The sequence below is a fragment of the Microcebus murinus genome, chromosome 21, assembly GCF_040939455.1.
Source record: "Microcebus murinus isolate Inina chromosome 21, M.murinus_Inina_mat1.0, whole genome shotgun sequence".
Classification (NCBI taxonomy): Eukaryota; Metazoa; Chordata; class Mammalia; order Primates; family Cheirogaleidae; genus Microcebus; species Microcebus murinus.
Genome location: NC_134124.1, coordinates 22,024,318 through 22,043,201, shown reverse-complemented (window position 1 = coordinate 22,043,201; position 18,884 = coordinate 22,024,318). Strand labels below are relative to the sequence as shown.

Here is an 18,884-nt window from a genome sequence, read left to right as displayed (position 1 = left end):
CTGGCCACTGCTCAGCTGCCACCACTGTCCCCTGGACCCCATGAGATACCCTAACTGAATTAGAGGGATCTCTTTAAGATCCCTGTCTGAGAATATATGACCAAAACATAGGGCTCCAAATTGGTCTCACTTGGTTGGTGAGAAAGTTATCATCGACTTGAATGCTCTGTTTCTGACACGCTGTCACTTATGGGGCACCCCATGCCAGGCTGTGAAGCCCTCCACGTGCATTCTCATTTAATCCACACACCAAACCTTCGTGATACGTACCATTTTTAGCCCCATATCACAGATGAGGAAACTGAGGCTCAGGGTGGTAAGTAGCTTGCTCGAGGTCACATAGTTTGTAGATAACTGAGCCCTGACCTCAACCAGGTAGAGCTGATTCCAAAGCCCGTGCTCTACCTATAATGGTATACTTTGGAAGCTGAATTCTTACATACATCATCCTAAGATTTTTAGGTAAGGTTTCAATTCAAAACTTAGTTCTGAGTATAGTTTTCCCACCTGGAATTGTAAAAATATTGTACATGGCACATGCAAATATGGGAAGACCACATCTGATAGTCCGTTCACTGAAATTCTCTATTGAGTTGGCTAATTAGAAATTCTACATGAATTCAATAGGAATTATAATGATGCTTTTGGAGGACTGCAAGATTCTCAACTCCCTTTGGAGCCATCCAGGGAAGATTTAAATCTGTTCAGTCTAAGTTTTGAGTTAAGTATGTTGTACTATATACAAATTACTCTAAGCTTCACAAAACAAGCATCACAATTAGAGTACGTGCTAATAACAAGGAGACACGAAGAACACAATTAGAGTTCCCACTAATAACAAGGATTCGTGAGGAATTAGAACACCCACTCATTCACCAAGCATAATTGTTTGGTGAAACTCATGACTACACATTGGGAGGTTTGGCGTGTGAGAAAGAGCAGTGTTCTGTACGCAATACTGAGTAGCTGTCACATTAAACTTTGCCTGAACCTAGGGAGGGACATATTTTATGTAGTTTACAAATGTATGGGCCAGGAATGGTTTATGTAGGGAGGGAACTATAACTGACTTAAAAGTATAAATGCTCACTGCTATTCATGGTCAGCAAATCCTGGAAGCGTATGACTTGCTGAGTCTGATTTAGCCACCCATGTGGCCAGGCTGTGTCATTTTTTTTTCTGTGGGGAAGAAAATCTATTTTAATGCCTCTGTTACAGGCCACCCTGTTGAACAGGGCTGGGACGAGAGAGGCCTGTAGGATGAATAAAGGCTAGGAGGCGCTTTCTCTGCACAGTGAGTGCGGCTCAGTTCTGGCCCTGTTATCGAAGTTCCATTCCCCTGTTTCCCACTCCAGAGCTGAGGACTACATGGCAGACATCAGACAAACCACGGCTTTCCTCTGGTGGGCCAAGACTGTCTGGAGGGGCACGAGAGAACTTTCCTGGGTGGTGGATAAGCTCTGTATCTTGAGTTGTTGACTATGTAGATGTGTTTGTCAAAATTCCTACGACTGTGTGTGCAGTTATGATCTGTGCCATATGGACTGAATGGGTGTGTCCCTCCCAAATCTGTGTGTTGATATCCTCGCCCCCAGTGTCATGGGATTAGGAGGTGGGGCCTCCGAGAGGTGGTTAGTCATGAGAGTGGAGCCCCCGTGAGTGGGATCATCTCCCTCCTAAGAAGACAAGAGAGCTCGCTGTCTCTCTCCTCTCTGGCGTGGAGGAGGGGGCAGGATATGGAAAGATGGCCATCTGCACACCAGCAAGTGGGTCCCCACCAGTTGCCAGAGCTGCTGGCACCTTGATCTTGGACTTCTCAACCTTTAAAACTGTGAGAAATACGTGCTTGTTGTTTGAGTCACCCAGTCTATGGTATTCTTGTTATGACACGACAGACAAAGATAGTGCCTTTCCCCCTATATGAGTACAACTCAATAAAAAAAGTAAAAACCCCCACTGGGCCATGTCACTGCCTAATGAAATTCTCAACGTTGTTTTCAAAGACTACAAAAAGCAGAACCATGCTTTGACCTTTCTCCTGGAGGGGGCCACAGCTCAAGCCTACACAGGCACGAAGGACAATGAATGGCCTGGCTGTGCTCACAGCCTGGGAGCATGAGATGGAGCCCGTGGACTGTCCAAATGGCCTTGTCATCCCCACATACCAGGGACCCTGGGCTTCTCCTGCAAACCCAGTAAAGCCCTTAGCACATTCTCCTTTGTCCTCTCTTCAAGTATCCTATGAAAGGAATTTTTTGAGTAGCAGGCAGCTTTCAAATGGATCTCTCTGGAGAGGACAAAAAGCAATCAGCTACTTATTATTTTTTTTTCCTGTCTTATTCTCCGACTTCTTTTCTAGCTCTGTCTCAGTTTAGAGGATGGGCTCTTGGGGTGGGCACACATGAATGTGCACACCACCAAACTGCAAGCCCATAAACTGTCCTAGCTAGATGCTCTTGTCAAATTACTTAAACCCTCTAAGCCTTGGTTTCCCCTAAGTAAAGATAACACCAAATCTAATAGGGTTGTTAACGGTTTAAAAGTTATAGAACATGTGTACAGCACTCGGCATGGAAGCACCCACTGAAATAATAGCCATTAATATTACTTTGTTTAGTAACTTGGTAAGTAAAGACTAAGAAAATACAGCTTCCTGGTCAAATTTCCCCCAGTGGCTTTGGCTACAGCTATAGCTACGATTCCGTGGCAAGGGGAATGCATATCGAAGGTATAATTTTCTATAACATGGTGCGTATCCCACAGAGGGATATGACAGAGGTCAGTGCTAGGACCAGCTGATGGAAGGCACCAAAAAATGCACATTTTGCTCGCTGTTAAGATCATCATCATAAAAATGAGAGATGCCCAGCAACAAGCAGTGCTGGGCAGGGGCCCTCCTCGCTGCAGGTGACAGAATGGAGGTGGAGACAGATGTGTTCTGATGCTCCCTCCAGAGGCTCGAGTCCCAGTGCTCTCTGCTGGATGCTCACCCTCCTTAGCAGTCTCCTAAGCCCTCACCCCCACCCCAGGAGCGCCTAGTACCAAGCCTCCCTTAATACTTCCTGGCGAGCACAAACAAATGTATGTTCGCATCTATGGAAAACTGTTCAACAGGCTTGCCCAGTTCTAGGCAGAGGAAGAGAGTAATTTTGCAATCGTTTTACCGCACAAGGGTTTTAAAATACAGACCCACTGAGTGCACTTAGGAGGCCTCCAGTTGACGTTCCCACGTCAATCTTGCATTCTGGCCTACACCGAAGTCTATGCTTCAGGGGATGGTCCAAGCTGCATTTCATGCAGGAAGAACGTGCATGAAATAAGGAGAACTCAAATTCTCCTTCCAAGTGAACAAGCTGCCCCCCACCCCTTATTCCCCCAAATACCACCACACGCATGCAAGAGGAAACGCACACGCATGCGGAAAAGCACATGCACACGCACCCCCGGAGGGCAATCTTCTGACCTGCTGGCTCAAGAGGAGGCTTGGCCCTACTGAGAAAATGTGGGAATAGGGGAGCCTGGGCATTTTCTGAGGTTTGGCAAAGAAAAACAGGAAGGCAACATGACTTGAGACATTGGAAACTTGCCACAAATCTCTTACACTGAACCAATACTGCTAACTGACTCAGGTTACAACCAACGGACCTAACAGGAAACTAATTATGCATCCTATCTGTTTTGGATGGCTCACGTAAAATCAAGCTGTTAAATCCACACTACACAAAATAGGCAACTTCAGGAGATTTCAAGAAATAAACCTGATTCAGGAATTAAAGGCATGTCATTACTGTATGACACAGACCTGCATTTTCTAAACAAAGCAAAACAGTATTTTTAGGAGAGAAAAAATACGATGAGTTTGATCTGCCAGATCCTGTAATATTATCTGTAGATGGCCTTTTTTAAAATTATGGTAAAATATACACAACGTTAAATCTAGCACTTTAATCATTTCAAATGTTACATATAGATTTAAATCATAAGGCCTCTCTCTCTCACCAAATGGTAAACACGGCCAATCACTCCAAACAGCGAGGCCTATTTATTTGGCAATCTGTATTTGTAAGCAATTTGCATCGCTGCTTTCTGGAATCTCAATTGCTGTTTTCAGAAATCCCAAGAGGAATTAAACTGTTTCTAATTTCCTGTTTTCATTACAATTTCTCTAATGAGCACCATCAGACCACAAACACAAACACAGTTCTCTAATTCAGGCCGGAGAGCTGCAGCTCAACTCTCTCAAATCACTGCAGGTAAATGAAGGGAACGTGAGGGGAGGGTGGGGGGTAAATGAATAAAACAGCAACACCGCTCTTATCTGGAAGGTCACAGAGCATCGTTCAAAGGACTGATCAGTCCTCAGTTACAAGTTTAGATCCATTGCTAGAGCTTGGATAAAACTGATGTGTCTGTCCCTTTTTGACATTTGGAGACCTGTAGGGCTGGGTGTCCAACATCTGGGTTCCTTCTTGGCCTTCTCAGCTCAGAGGCTGAAGGATCCAAGGGAGTTGCTATAGAGATCTCAAGAAATGATGCTCTTTCTTAAACCATGAATAAAGTACTTTGGAAAAGTCAAGAGGGTGAACAAGAACCAAGCCTTCCAGTTCTGAGGTATCGTTTCAACACTATATTAGAGGTGCAAACATTTTTTTTTTTTTTTTTGAGACAGAGTCTCACTCTGTTGTCCTGGCTAGAGTGCTGTGGCGTCAGCCTAGCTCACAGCAACCTCAAACTCCTGTGCTCAAGCGATCCTTCTGCCTCAGCCTCCCGAGTAACTGAGACTACAGGCACATGTCACCATGCCCGGCTAATTTTTTCTATATATATTTTTAGCTGGCCAATTAATTTCTTTCTATTTTTAGTAGAGACGGGGTCTCGCTCTTGCTCAGGCTGGTTTTGAACTCCTGACCTTGAGCGATCCTCCCGCCTCAGCCTCCCAGAGTGCTGGGATTACAGGCATGAGCCACTGTGCCCGGCCAAGAGATGCTAACATTTTTTAAGGAAACCAGTGTCACCATTTTTCTTTATAATCAGTACCCATATCATGACACACGCGTATATAATGCTTCTCAGTGAATGGTTTTCGCCCATTAATTCCTAACTGCCCATGTAGTTTTCTGTGGCTGTAAGAAATTATGACAAAATCTGGTGGCTTAAAACAACAGAAACATATTTTCTCATACTTCTGGAAGCCATAAATCTAAAATCAGTTATCACTGGGACAAAATCAAGGTGTTGGCTGGGCCACACTCCCTCCAGAGGCTCCAGGGGAGAATCTGTCCCTTGCCTCTCCCAGCTAGCGGTGGCTCCAGCACCCCTTGGCTTGTGGCTGCACCACTCCGCTCTTCACACCTCTCTGCCTTCTCCCCTTACGCATGTAACCTCCCTCTGTTTCTCTCTTATGACACTTGTGCTGGCATTTAGGACCCACCTTGATAATCCAGAATCATCTTCCCACATTAAGAGCCCTCACTTAGTCACATCTACAAAGACCTTTTCCAAACCAAGTTACAAATACAGCTTCCAGGATTAGGAATCGACATCTCTGGGGATCATTCCCAGCCTGCCAGGTCTCACCAGGTCAGGTAGTACCATGACCTCCATTTAGCAAGGGAGGAATCTGAAAGCCCAGGTGAAATGAAGTGACTTGAAGGTGAGACACAAGATGAAATTCTGCCACATGTACCAGTTGCCAAAAGAACAAAAGCCTCTAGACTGGTGGGTAAATGTCTGATCATGGTACCATGCAGACAACAAGGTGAGGTGGAGGCAGGAAAGAGGGTGCTACTGGTGTTGTCACAGGGGCCAAGAGAAAGTCCCCCAGTCAGCCCACATGGGGAGTGTGTTAGCATGTAGGTAGGTGCCCAGCTTGCTGCAGCAAAGCACTGGGTTGTAGGACCTAAGGACTAGGACCTTGCCTGGGAAGGCACGGCAAGAGTATCATGAATTTCCCTGAGCTCAGACTGTCACTCAGATAGGGCCACCATTTAGCTAGTGATGACCATGCTAAACAAAAGGTCACCCCAACAATTCCTAAAGGCCAAAAAATTATTGGGAAATGACTGGAGTGATTGAATGAATCATTTATGCCACAATCTATTAATGTATCACTTGGAAGACAGTTTTAGGATAAGACTCTATGTACTTAGAGAATCTATTTTTACAGTTTCAATTCATACATTAATTTTGATTACTAGACCAGTTGTTAAAGTTTCTTTTCTTTTTTTTTTTAACATTTAACATCTCCCCTAAGCAATAGAGCTCTTGGGCAGGTGTACTTGGGCTCCAGAACAGGGGACGTTCAGAAAAAGAGATGCTTGTGGGCTGTATTTCTCCAAACAAGTTGACGTTTTCCCTGATGCTAGTAATCAGGTGGTTGGATGTTCTCTGCAAAGCCTTTTAGTTCTTTGGAGTCTATTCCGTTCCCATCCTTCTAGAGTCTACTATACTATGAAATCCTGTCTCTACCTCTCAAGAGAAGCTAACCTCAAAGCAAAGAGATGTTGTGGACTAGGGAAAGACACGTTGCAAGCTGGCACAAGCAGAACAGCAGTGCGTCAAAGAGGCCAGCCTGGAGCTCAGGCTCTAGTGACCAACAGACCCAGGATTAAAGCCCTGCTCTGCCACGACCCATCTTTGTGACTGGGTCAAGTCAGGCAGCCCCACTGAGCTGCAATCTCTCCCTCTGTCCAATCTCAAAGAGTTGTATGGGTGAGGGTAAAATGAGCAAACACGTGTAAAATGCACCAAAAAGTTACCATTGGTTGTTTCTGGGTTGTGTATGAGTTTTACTGTCATCTTTGAACTCTTTTATATTCTTTAACCCTTTGCACTCGCTTGTTTTTTTCTCGATTCCTTTATTCTACTCGGGATTTAATTTTTTAAATACCCCAGATTTTACAAAGTGCGGCAGTAGAATAAAAAACTGGAGTTTCTTTTCATACAAACTTATTTATTTGGATTTTTTTATATTTCAAATTATCAATACATTCAAAGAGTAATTTTAATCTCTATAATTTTTGCTGTGTCGAGTCACACTCGGCATCCAAGTGCAAAGGGTTAAGTTACGTACAATGAGCATATACATTAAAAAAATAAAACCAATAAGGCTGACTTTAGGGCAAAAAGAGCAAGGAAGTACAATGCAATGTAGGGTGCAAATCCTGCTCATTATAACCTCAGGAGGAAGCTATGACCAACTTAGGAGCCGGCTCTGATACACTGGCCTTTTCTTAATTACGATAGCTACCATTCCTAAGCCTGGCACTCTGCAGACATGGCTTCATCTCACTGATATAACAACACCGTAAGCCACGTATTACGATATTTCCATTTTACAGAAGAGTAAACCAAGGCACAGAAAAGTGAGGGAATGTGTCCAAGGCCACCCAGTTAGGATGTGAACCCGCTCTGATCTGAGCCACTCACTTCCCTGGATGCCGACCCAGCTTTGGGACTGAGGCATGCCCTCAAGCCTTCAGAAAAGGTACAGGGCCCCCGCTCTTGGCCGATTTCCTCTAGCAGTAATTTACTACTGGTTTCCACTCCTGGGGGCCCCTCCTGGCTTGCCAGCTGAGGCAGCTACGTGGATACACCGTGGAAGGGTAGTCCCCGCCGGAGAGTGAGCGAGCTCGGCTGGGGTGTTATCTCCTGGGGCAGGTGTCCCCAGACACCTTATCCCATCCCTAAAGGCCGCACTGGCTCCTCTGGGGCTGCTCGAGAGGGGTGACAGCTCAGAGGAGCGGGACAAACTCTGGACCCAGTTTCCACGCCCAGCTCTGCCACTGATCAGTCAAGCGGCTTGAAGAATGTCATGTATTCTCTTGGGACTATGAAACGAGGGCTTCTAGGCCTCACATTCTTGGACCGTCTTAATTCCACAAATAAAAAACTCACAGTTAAAAATGCCATCCAGGAATGTTAAAAATAACTTCCCATTTTTTCCCTGTGGAAAAAGGCTGGAGTTCTACCTTGTCCCCCTCTCCTCAGGCCCCCTCACTCCGGTATTTTTATTCCCCTGAAAATAACCTTTGCAAAAGGCACCTGCAGACCACTGCACGGGCCTTTCTGTGGGGAGGACGCTTTCATTCTCTGCGGGGAGTCGCCGTCCGCATTTGGGAAGAGACACGCGGTAGGCACCATGGCAGGCGGAAGACAGGCCCCTGGGAAGGTGGAATGCCACGGGAAAGCCACAAGCCACAGTCTGATCAAGGAACATGGATGTCCCAAGACTCCTTGCCTCCCGGAGACCCCTGGCCAGGGGAAGGGTCGTGTTTGATTATTACTTTTTTGTTTTTTTGGAGAGAGAATCTCACTTTGTTGCTCAGGCTAGAGTGAGTGCCGTGGCATCAGCCTAGCTCACAGCAACCTCAATCTCCTGGGCTCAAGTGATCCTCCTGCCTCAGCCTCCTGAGTAGCTGGGACTACAGGCACGAGCCACCATGCCTGGCTGTTTTTTATTTATATATATATTAGTTGGCCAATTAATTTGTTTCTATTTATAGTAGAGACGGGGTCTCGCTCTTGCTCAGGCTGGTTTTGAACTCCTGACCTCAAGCAATCCACCCGCCTTGGCCTCCCAGAGTGCTAGGATTACAGGTATGAGCCACCGCGCCCAGCTGTGTTTGATTATTACTGATGTGAACCCCAAGGAGATCTTCGTGGATTCACTTAGAATACTGTGGCCAAGACCCAAGAATGAAAAGCAGTAAGTTTTAAAAACAATTTGCGTAAAATGGCCCATGTCTAAATCCACGCGAGCTACTTTCCATCCTCTGTTTCAGACAAGCTCTGGGATGTCCTCAACAGAATGGTGGCCATGTTTTCTTCTAAGGCTGAGGGGGCCAGGAAGGGAAGGAAGCTCAGAGGGAGACAGTCCTTCATGGGAATGGAGGAGGGCAGGGAAGCAGTCTGGATTCTCGGAAGGAACGCTGGGGACCATCCCCCATCCAGGAAGCGGAGACGGTCTCCACTTCCGGTGGCAGCGTGGCTGGCTGACTGGTAGGGCAGTTTCTTGGGACGCCTGGGCTGTTTCTGAGCTCAGTGGGGAGGAGGGCCACGTTAGACTCCTGGGGCTGCCGTGACAGATTATCATGAATACGTGGCAGTTTAAAATGACAGAAATTTGTGTTCTCTCACAGTTCTGGAGACCAGAAGCCTGAAATCAAGGCTCTAGCTGGGCCACACTCCCTCCCAAGGCTCCAGGGGGTGAATCCTTCCTTCCACCTTTCCAGCTTCTGGTGGCTCCTGGGCTTCCCTGGCTCATGGCAGCGTCACTCCAATCTCTGCCTCTGACTTCACCCAACTTCTTCCCTTCCTGTCTCTCCGTGTGTAACTCTTCCTTCTCCTTCCTCTTTTGAGACACCAATTGTTGAATTTAGGGCTCACCCTAAATCCAGGATGATTTTATCTTGAGATCCTTCACTAATTATATCTACAAAGACTCTATTTCTAAATCAGGTCACATTCTGAGTGAACACATATTTTAGGGGTACATTATTCAACCCAGTACAAGCTTGACACAGGTTGCAGGGATAATGCTCATGTCTTCTACCTGCCATCCCCACCTAGCCCGAGCCCACAGCTTTAGAGATGATAGAACTGAGGTTCAGACAATAAAAGGGTCTTGACCAGTGCCATATAACTAGGTCATGCCATGGAAGACAAGAATAAAGAAAGAAAAAGATACAGAGGTAGGGTAGGAGGCGGTGAGGGGGTGGGGGTATGGGCTTGGGCGGGAATGAGGGTGAATGTTATTGTTTTGAGTGCAGAATGACTGAGAAGGGAATCTTTGCATTTGAAACCACTGTCCAAAGAGGATCTAGATGGGGTGAGAAAATGGTAGATAACAAGCCAATTAGCCAGAATATTCAGAGTGTCAGAAGAATCAGTACCATACACTATGGATTGTTTTGCAGGAGACTGTTTGCCTGTTTTTGGCAAAAGCAGTGAGAGCTCCTCTCACTGGGCAAAAGCCTTTCCAGACTGGTCCCTGAAAGCATCGTGCATACAGATGCCTGCTGGTTGCCATGGTGAATGATGCTGATCCGTAGAAATAAATAATGTGAGCGCTGGGGGCGACAGTGGGATTACTCAGTGGTGAGAGAGGCATCCAGGAGAGTCCAGAGCGGAGGAGGAAGAAGGCACTATCCTCCCGCCTTTCGTCTACTCTGCCTGAGAGCAGGGATCTCACCAGATACGCCGCAAGCATCAGGTAAGATAGGAGGATGGCTCTTCTCAGAAAATGCAAATGGCTGTTTCTTTCACACTCCGCTTGGAGAAGGGCCAGGCAATGGTAAATGAATAGCTAAAAATGGGGGGAATTTAGAAACAGAAAACAGAGGAAGAAAAACAAATAAGGGAGGTGGATTTGGTCCTAAAATCTCAGGATGCTGAAAGCTCTTAAACATGTCTGCTGCAGGGAATTCAGTCTGTAAAGGCAGCCAAGGGCAGACACAAGGTGAACAGAAGAACAGATTTGTGCGTGACAAGAAACAGGATCCCTGATCACTCCTGATGGAAGGTCTTGCAAAGGTGGCTGCCTCTGTATCATAAGTAATGAATTAAGCTGTCGCCACTGCGGTCGGAAGTGTTTTATAGGGCCGTGTGGGGAGCTGGGGTGGGGAAGGTGAGTGTGTGCGAGGAGACCAAGGAAGGAGCACAGACCGACAGTCTCCTTCACCATGACCTTCCTAGGAGGATCTGAGCACACCTGTCTCATCCTTTTCAGTCCCCATTTTGTGGGAAGAAATTTCCGGCAAAATGCAAAGGAAATACTCCCTTTCCCGAGCATCTTAATTCACTGGCATCCTTAGAGAGGAAAAACAAGGATTGAGAGTCCTCGGTGCTGTGAGTCTCTCTGCAGCTCAGCCCCACAGGAATATGGGTACAGCACCAGGAGGGAGGGGGTGCAAGGGAGAGAGGATGGCGGGTTGTAATGGAAATCAGTTTGGCCTCACAGCCAATTCAGGCTACAATCCCATTGACTGCTTTTTCACTATGTCGCTGCAATGTAAAATGAAACCTTGTGTTTCGTGTCAGAGAGGAGGGCGGATGACAAGGTAGGGTGAGACTCGTAAGTGAACGTACACAGGTTGACGATGGCTGTCCCTGGGTGTTTGATCGGGGGAAATAAGTGGGGGTGGGGGAGACTATATCTCCCAGATAAAAGAGAAACGAAGATACTCGAAGATGGCTCTCTCTTGCCAAAGCAGGAGCTGGCCATCTGAAGAGGGCTTGTTTGATCTGTCTGGAAAAGCAGCAACTGGGTCTCAGGACTGGCACCTCGTTGTGCAGTAACGCTCCATTATGAAATCCAGCAGCCTTGCACTCGCAAGTGCAGCGGTTAAGCGGCTTTGAGGCTCCTTTCTACGCATGAGCTGCATGACCTCAGGTTGCTCATCTGTAGAATGGGAATCTAGCTCCGAGAGTGGGATGAAGAATAAAGGAAATCTGTCACTGTATGTGAATCACCCAGAGTGACCCATGACACAGCACCTGCTCACTGGCTGTCAGTGATTATGCCCATGATTAACACCCATGACTCCAGTTGTATTGAATAGTCGTCATTAACTGCTGTTACCATCTTGACTGATGTAACTAATTACCCGGTACCTTTGGCTTTGAAAAAATAATAAAACATGAGCAGAGGCTCTGGGGCAAAATCAGCTGCCAATGAGTGACACAGTAAATCTCTGCTCACCATGGGCAACTGAACTGGGAGGCTAAAAGAAAGCAGTGGGCAGAATGTTCTAGATCAATGAGCTCACAGCACATGGGGCAGATGCAGGAGGTGAAGAAGGGAAATGTTAGGTGTATCAATGGCTTAATACACAATGGCTTGATCCTATGACGACTACGGTGGAGCCTCTAAGGTTCTACGGATTTCTCTTTTTATTACTTTTTCTTCCTCTTTTTTTTTTTTTAAGAGGATGAGAACAATGTATCTAAAGATCTTATATCCACAGATCTCGGCCAGGGTGGGACGCGGCTGGGGTTACAGAGGTGTATCTTTTCTTAGGCCCTAAGGCCAGCAGCTTTGGGAAGGGACAGCCCCAGTTTGCAGGTCTGTCCTGACACTTCTTGGCTAATGCCTAGCTACCTAATGTCACCACTCAACCTGTATTTATTTATGTGTCTGTAAAATGAGGACGATATCGGCATCCGTCGAAAATGCTCGATAAACGGTGGCTATGATTATGATAAATAATACCGAAATAGCGGGAATGTCACTCTTCACTTTGATTCCAGAATCGGGATGAACATCAAGGTTGGGAACGTTTCTTACACGGGAGCCATCATCTCCTGGTCGTCCCCGGAGCCCTGCCTGGAGGACTATTACCATATTATGTACAGGCCCAACTGGAACAGCATCTTCTCCGGCTATCTTCGCTACAGCTTCCACCACGAGGAGAAGGTGCCTCGAACCATCAGCTCCGTGGCGCTGGAGCACCTCGCCCCTTCCACGCTCTACTTCCTGTGCATCAGCTGTAAGAAGGCCGTTCTTCCCTACTGGCACTACTGCACCATGTTCCACACCCTGGATAAGAGTCCGCTGGCTGCCGGGGGCTCCCTGGTGGACCCCCAGGTCTCGCTGTGGGTGCTGATGGCCATCCTGCTGGCCTGCTTCACGGCTGTCCTGGCCTTCATCTGCCTCCAGTTCTGGTGCATCCGTTGCCACGAGCCTCGGTGGTCTTACAGAGCCGGCCACATGGAGGAAGCCAACGGGCTGGTGCGGTGGCCAGAGGAGGTGCCCGCTCTCGGGCAGAGGGAGGAAGACCAGCCGGGGCTGCCCCTGATGGAGATGCCGCGCAAGAACTCCGGAGCTGAAGCTGTGCCAGAAGCCGCCGCGGACCAGGATGCCCCCGACGTGGGGGACTTACAGAGGGAGGGCGCTGACCAGCCAGCAGCACTGCCCCGTCCCGGGGAGTGAGCGGAAGAGGAGATGGCCCGCACCATGCAGCCTAAAGCCCTCCATGCAGTAGGTCTTTTGTAAAAATGTGTCTATATGCCACCCGCTTCTCTCCTGTCAAATGTCAGTGCTACTGCGGATCGCCTGAGTAGGACAAATGCCCGACAACACAGCTCTCGAGCTGGAAAATGTACCCGCCCAGGGTGTGCCACATCTCTTCAGCAGTGTCCATTTAGGGGGAGCCCAGTTAAGAACTGAAGGCATTATTTAAACATCAAAGCACGCATGGATATATTACAGAGTAGAAAATAAAAATTTGCATGACTTAAATGAAACACAAGACTGGAAAGACATTTTTGAGTTGCAGGTGGGCTGTCCGAGGTACACGGTCAGGCGGCTGAGGCAGACGTCCTGTCTCCTCTGCCGCTGGGTGGATTCTTTGGGAAAGTGACAGAAGCCTTGATCTGGAGTGTTTTCCAGTTTTTAGGCAATCGCACACCACCTCACATCCCATCTCCATATTTTTTTTTTAAAACCACAGACTATCTTGACTATTATTAACAACACTTTTCTTTAAATTGACTCATTCCCTAAACTTATTTTCAAAGATAGCCTTGTATCACTCCATAAGTGAAAACCCAGCACCCTCCTGCTATAAACAGTAGGGAAGAGACATAAGAATAAATATAATAAAAACAAAATAATGTTAAATTTGACTTAGCTGCTTATTGTCTGCCGATGACCCTGAGTTAGGCCTGCTCTCTTGTCTTTGATAGAAAGGGACATCCACCAGCGTTGGAGAGGGATTAAAGACACACTGGCATGAATGTAAGTCTTTCTCCTTCATGTACCATGAGATTTAAAAGAGGATTTGTAAAGGGAGGTGCTGTTTTTACTTTATGAGTCAATGTTAGTTAATGCCACGTGTGTGAACCTCTCCAAATGCTGTCCGTGAGCTTCCTTCCCTCGGTTTGAGAAATCACCGTGACCAGGTTGGCTGTACAGAGACACCTGTATTGTCCCTGCATCATCCTACGACCTTCCAAGTGCCCTCTTACACTCACGGAGCACAAAGTCCCAGCATCACAGGGTGACACTGCGAAGAATCCGCTGAGAAACAGCAGGAGCTGCGAAGCCAAGTGAGAAACCCCTCCCCCCCATCCCCATGTCCCTGCCTGCTTTAGTGACATCCTCACCTAACTGACCCTGCTCAGCACCCCGCCCCCCTCCATGTCTGCTTTCAGCCCCATTCCTGTTAGCTGTGAACAAACAAAGATGAATACACTCGCAGGTGTTTCTGCCTGGGGCTCACTGCTGCCTGCATCTCCACGCCTTCTCACTGCTCTGATTCGGGGGACGCTCCTCTAGCTGCTTGTAAGTAGGACAGGGCAGGGCTCCTTACCTTGGACCCATAGAGGTAATAAGGCTGGACGTTGGCGGGTTTGTCTCGTTGTGGTTCTTGGGTGAAAGGAATGGCAGTCCGGACAAAGCTAGCAGAAGAAAAGAGACGGGGATGGAGTTAATGGGGTGGTCTTAGCATTACTCTTCATGGGACATGGATAACAACCTCAGTTTCTTAGGTGGCCGCCTATAAAGGGACTAAGATCTTCTGACAAACTCCCATTCATTTACTGTCTCCTTTCCACCCATGGGAGAACTGCAGCCCAGGTTCCCAGTCTTGACTTGGGGCTTGTGGCTGCAGAGGACACTAGTAGGCAAGAAAGTGACCATGGGCTGGGCTTGAAAACAGCCCCAGCCCTCCCTCCACCTCCAGTTTGCTTTCTCAGGCAGCAGGGTTCAGCAAACCCTTTCTCTAAAGAGCCAGGCAGCCACTATTTTCAGCCTTGCAAGCCAGATGGTCTCTGTCACAAGTACTCAACTCTGCTGTCGTAGCATGGAAGTGCTCAAAGACAATAATAAACAAAACAGCATTACCAAGTTCTGGTAAAACTTAACGAATTTCAGATTATTTTCGCTTGTCACCAAATATTATGCTTTCGATTCCCACCCTTCCCCCCCCTCCCAACATCCAGAAATGTCAATACCACTCTCAGCTTGTGGGCTGATCAAAAACTGTTGGCAACTAGATACGGCCTGCAGTTTGCTGCTCCCTGCTCAAAAGTGTTAAAAAAATCCTAAATCTTTACAGATTTACTAGAAGTGAATTTTGTTCTGTGTGTGGACTGAGGAGCATTTGTGGATTGTTCCTGTATCCTTCCATCCATTCAACACAAACTCATTTACCACTGGCCCAGGGCCGAACCTTGGAGACGCTGAGGACCTGCATGATGCATATATTTTGTTGCATCCTGATGTACTTGTTTTGTATGTGAAAACATGTCTTACCTCTTCCACCAGGTTATGGACTTCTGCAGGGACAAAGGAATTAGGTGTTGTCTCTACCTGGGTGCCCGGCCCAGGCCCATGTGCACGTTGCCAGAGGCAAGTTCCACGTTGTCATGCACATGCGTGCTCTGCAAATGTATGCCTGTTTTGCATGCATGCATCAGATATGTGGATGTCGTTACAAATGTACAATCTGATCATGTCACTCCCCTTCCTCCACCTTTTTTCCAGGGTTCACAAATGCACGGTCCCGGGTGGCCTACGGAGTATTGCACGGTCTGTTCCTGCTTCATCTTTCATGGCGCCATCCCCCACCCCGCTAGTTTTACCCTCAGCAACCTCTCTGTTCCTTAGAAACTAGGCCTGGCATACTCTTCTCCTGCCTTTTCACCTTATCTGTTCCTACTCATCCTTTGCATCTCACCTCCAACGTCACCCGCTCAGAGAAGGAAGCGTCCCTGAGGTTTACATCACTTCCAGGACTGGGCCAGGTGGTGCTGTTACCTTTCTCCCAGCCCCGTGGGCTTTCCTTCATCTTCCTATTCACTCATGTGTTCTGCGATTGTGCAGTTACCTGCATCCTCCTCTAGCCTGAAGGCTCTAAGAGGCAGAACAGGACCTGCACCTGGAGGGGGGGGGGTGTCTCCGAGCAATGCCTGTCCCAGGAACTAACTGACACGTGTGCTGGGCCCCCACCCAGCCCCAGGCCCCTCTGCAAAGGCCCCTCCCTTACCGGTTGGTGGAGCCATTGTAGCAGTAGTTGGGGAGAAAGTCAAAGTTCAGCTCCCAGAAGACGTGCAGAGTGATCCGGCCGTAGGGGGCAGACACGTTGTGATTGGCCTCCCGGAACATGGCGTCGAAGCTGTCCAGCGTCATGTGCTTGCAGAGCAGCCGGTGGGTGAGCCGGTTGATCTCCAGCAGCCACTCCAGCTCCTGCCCAGAGACAGGACCCACAGCCGCTGAGGACGTGCACACAGACCTCACACGCGTGCGCTTTGTCTCACTGGTTCCTTCCACGCAGGTGACAGCCCCTCAGCCAATTCCTGACTAGGACCCGCAGTGCCATCTGACAGCACTCTTTTCTTCTGAGACGTGGGAGGAACTGCCGGGCTGTGCTGGGGGCAAGGTGGGGGCTGCATGTCTGCCCCCTGGAAGCAGACGACGGGCCGTGTGCAAACCCCATTTTGCACCCCTTTGGGTAGAGAGCACGCTTGCTTGCTTCCCAGTTCCTGCTCTGGTGAGGAAAATGCATGTCCCTCAGTGTCACAAGTAAAAGCAAGCTGTGACTGCACAGCACCAGAGGCCGTATCTCCACCCTGCAGAAAGCAGTAATAACAGCTACCACTCATTAAAGACTTACTGTTAGGTTGAACCATATGAAATTTTGCTAGGTTTTTTTTTTTTTTTTTTTTTTTTAGGCAGAACACTTTCAGATACTGGCAATTTCGTATGGTTCAACCTAATTAATACGTGCCAATTATGTTAATTCACTGAATGCTCATCAGACCCCTTTGAAGCCAGTGTCGCTGCTGTCCTTACTTTACACACATAGAAACTGAGGCTTTGCGAAGTAACTCGGCTTCTAATCCAGGAAACTGGGCTCCGAAGTGCATCTTTAACCACGGAGTACTATTAACTCCTACAGACATTTTCCAAAGCAGCAGGGGCAGAATGCTTCTTCCCTGGGACTGTAGGCCCCTCGAGTGTCACACAGGGGTCAGGAAAAGTGTGGCTACAAGCCACGGGCAAGTGGTCTGCAACCCACGATGACCAGGGGTCTATGGCGCTGAGAACCCTAATGGTTTGGAATCTCACCTTCAGGCAGAGCCGGGACCAGAGTGGATAATATCTGCACACAGACACTGCCTTTGTTGAGAAATGAAATAAGAGTGAAACCCTTTCATCTTGCTTTGGTCTTTTGTTGTCCTGCAACGTCTTGATCTTGCTATCAAACAGAATCAAAGCACAGTCTCGTGCAAGGAGAGCAAAGGCACTCTAGGCCACTCCTGCATTGTTTTGGTTAAGCCACCTTTTGAGATAGATATAAATGTCCCTGTTTCACAGAGGGGGGAAACTGAGGCCAGAAGGGTAAGTAACTTGCCCGAGGTCGCACAGGGAATACATAACATGGCTTGGGATGTGAATGCAGGTCCTCTGGTTCCAAATCATGCGTTCTTGGCCCCTGTGACACAGTTCTCTGGAATAAGGGTACGAGAGCAGTGAAGTCCTTTGAAAGGCAAAGATGGCTTTATATATAATACTATAAAGGCTGAAAAACCAGCTGCAAGGGCAGTAGAATGTGGCCAGGTGGATGGCAGGGGCGTCAGCAGCAATGGCTGGGACATGGAGCGGAGCTGTCCATGGCAACAGACGCAGCCTCCCACCAGGGATTCGATGTCATTCTCATCAGCCACAAAGTCCCCATTAGCCTGGATGACGTCCTGGAAGGCAGAGGCCTCAGACCACGTGCTTCCAGTTTTCAGAGCTCTGCCTTTCTGGAACTCAGACTCCGTAGCTCTCAAGTAAGGGCGAGGAACAGGTTGCAGCCTTGCAAACCAGACGTGTCAGGCAAGGGAGAGCAGCTGGGGCATCAAGGAGGAGTCTCGGGGTGGGCTGTCGGTGGCAAGTTCGAGGGCCCTTGACAGAGGCGGAACTACTACTTTTGAAATCCACCTGGCTGCTGCCACATCGGAATGGGGGTTAATGACGGCAGATCCAGCAATCTTTCCAAAGAAGGTCAAAAATCTGAATTTCAACTCTGGAGTGACATCCAGAAGAACACATTTCTAGTCATCACGCACCGTGATGTGTATGAAGGGCACACACAGCAAACCAGCTTTCTGCTTCTGTCTCCTGGGTGGCCTAGCTAGCTGGAATGTGTCTTGTTCCCATTCACTTAGGATGGGTCATAAATAAAATCAATCAATTAAAATGGAGTAAACACTGATGAGTTTATTTCTAAGATCACTGAGTCCCTGGCACACTGTGGTGCACTGTTACCAAAGGTAACTGTGCATGACAAATTGGGAACAATTTCTGTTCCATCATTCTGTGATTTTATTTATTTATTTATTTTTTAAGACAGAGTCTCACTCTGTTGCCCAGGCTAGGGTGAGTGCAGTGGCGTCAGCCTAGCTCACAGCAACCTCAAACTCCTGGGCTCAAGCAATCCTCCTGCCTCAGCCTCCAGAGTAGCTGGGACTGCAGGCATGCGCCACCATGCCCAGCTAATTTTTTCTATATATTTTTAGTCGGCCAATTAATTTCTTTCTATTTTTAGTAGAGATGGGGTCTCACTCAGGCTGGTTTTGAAATCCTGACCTTGAGCAATCTTCCCGCCTCGGCCTCCCGGACAGCTAGGATTACAGGCGTGAACCACCGCGCCCGGCCCATTCTGTGATTTTAACAGTCTCACAAGGGCGTAGCAGTATTTACAGGAAAGACCAAAGGAGAGGTGGGGGTTGCTAGAACCATAGGTCCCTTTCTTCCTCCACATTATGCAATCCAAGTTGTATCTGGCATCACATTTTGGGTTTTTTCTTCTGGCCTTCTAGTCAGGAGAGGGCGCTCGCCTGCTGGACGCAGGGGCTCCGTGCACCAAGGCACAGCTGGAAAAGGTTTAAAAGGC

General features: G+C 48.0%; 3 protein-coding genes across 5 annotated transcripts in view; 2 read left to right on the top strand and 1 right to left on the bottom strand.

The window, feature by feature from the left end:
- MED7 (mediator complex subunit 7) overlaps window positions 1-18,884 on the top strand; it is a 315,410-nt gene that overhangs the window by 100,153 nt on the left and 196,373 nt on the right. The gene's annotated exons all lie outside the window — the stretch shown is intronic.
- CYFIP2 (cytoplasmic FMR1 interacting protein 2) overlaps window positions 1-18,884 on the bottom strand; it is a 119,188-nt gene that overhangs the window by 34,650 nt on the left and 65,654 nt on the right. For all 3 annotated transcript variants that reach the window (XM_012781578.3, XM_075996248.1, XM_012781581.3), the window contains 2 exons: window positions 15,990-16,189; window positions 14,313-14,400 (listed from right to left, as the gene is read on the bottom strand). In XM_012781578.3, the coding sequence (XP_012637032.1) occupies window positions 14,313-14,400; window positions 15,990-16,189 (288 nt within the window). The remainder of the gene's footprint in view (window positions 1-14,312; window positions 14,401-15,989; window positions 16,190-18,884) is intronic.
- FNDC9 (fibronectin type III domain containing 9) lies at window positions 10,066-13,762 on the top strand. The gene is made up of 2 exons (XM_012781582.3): window positions 10,066-10,213; window positions 12,250-13,762. Exon 2 carries the CDS (start codon window positions 12,257-12,259, stop codon window positions 12,929-12,931), a length of 675 nt encoding a protein of 224 aa, XP_012637036.2. The 5' UTR covers window positions 10,066-10,213; window positions 12,250-12,256; the 3' UTR covers window positions 12,932-13,762.

Bases quoted from the DNA above. Each gene is read 5' to 3' on its own strand.
- FNDC9 (XM_012781582.3), top strand. From the start codon at position 12,257: ATGAACATCAAGGTTGGGAACGTTTCTTACACGGGAGCCATCATCTCC.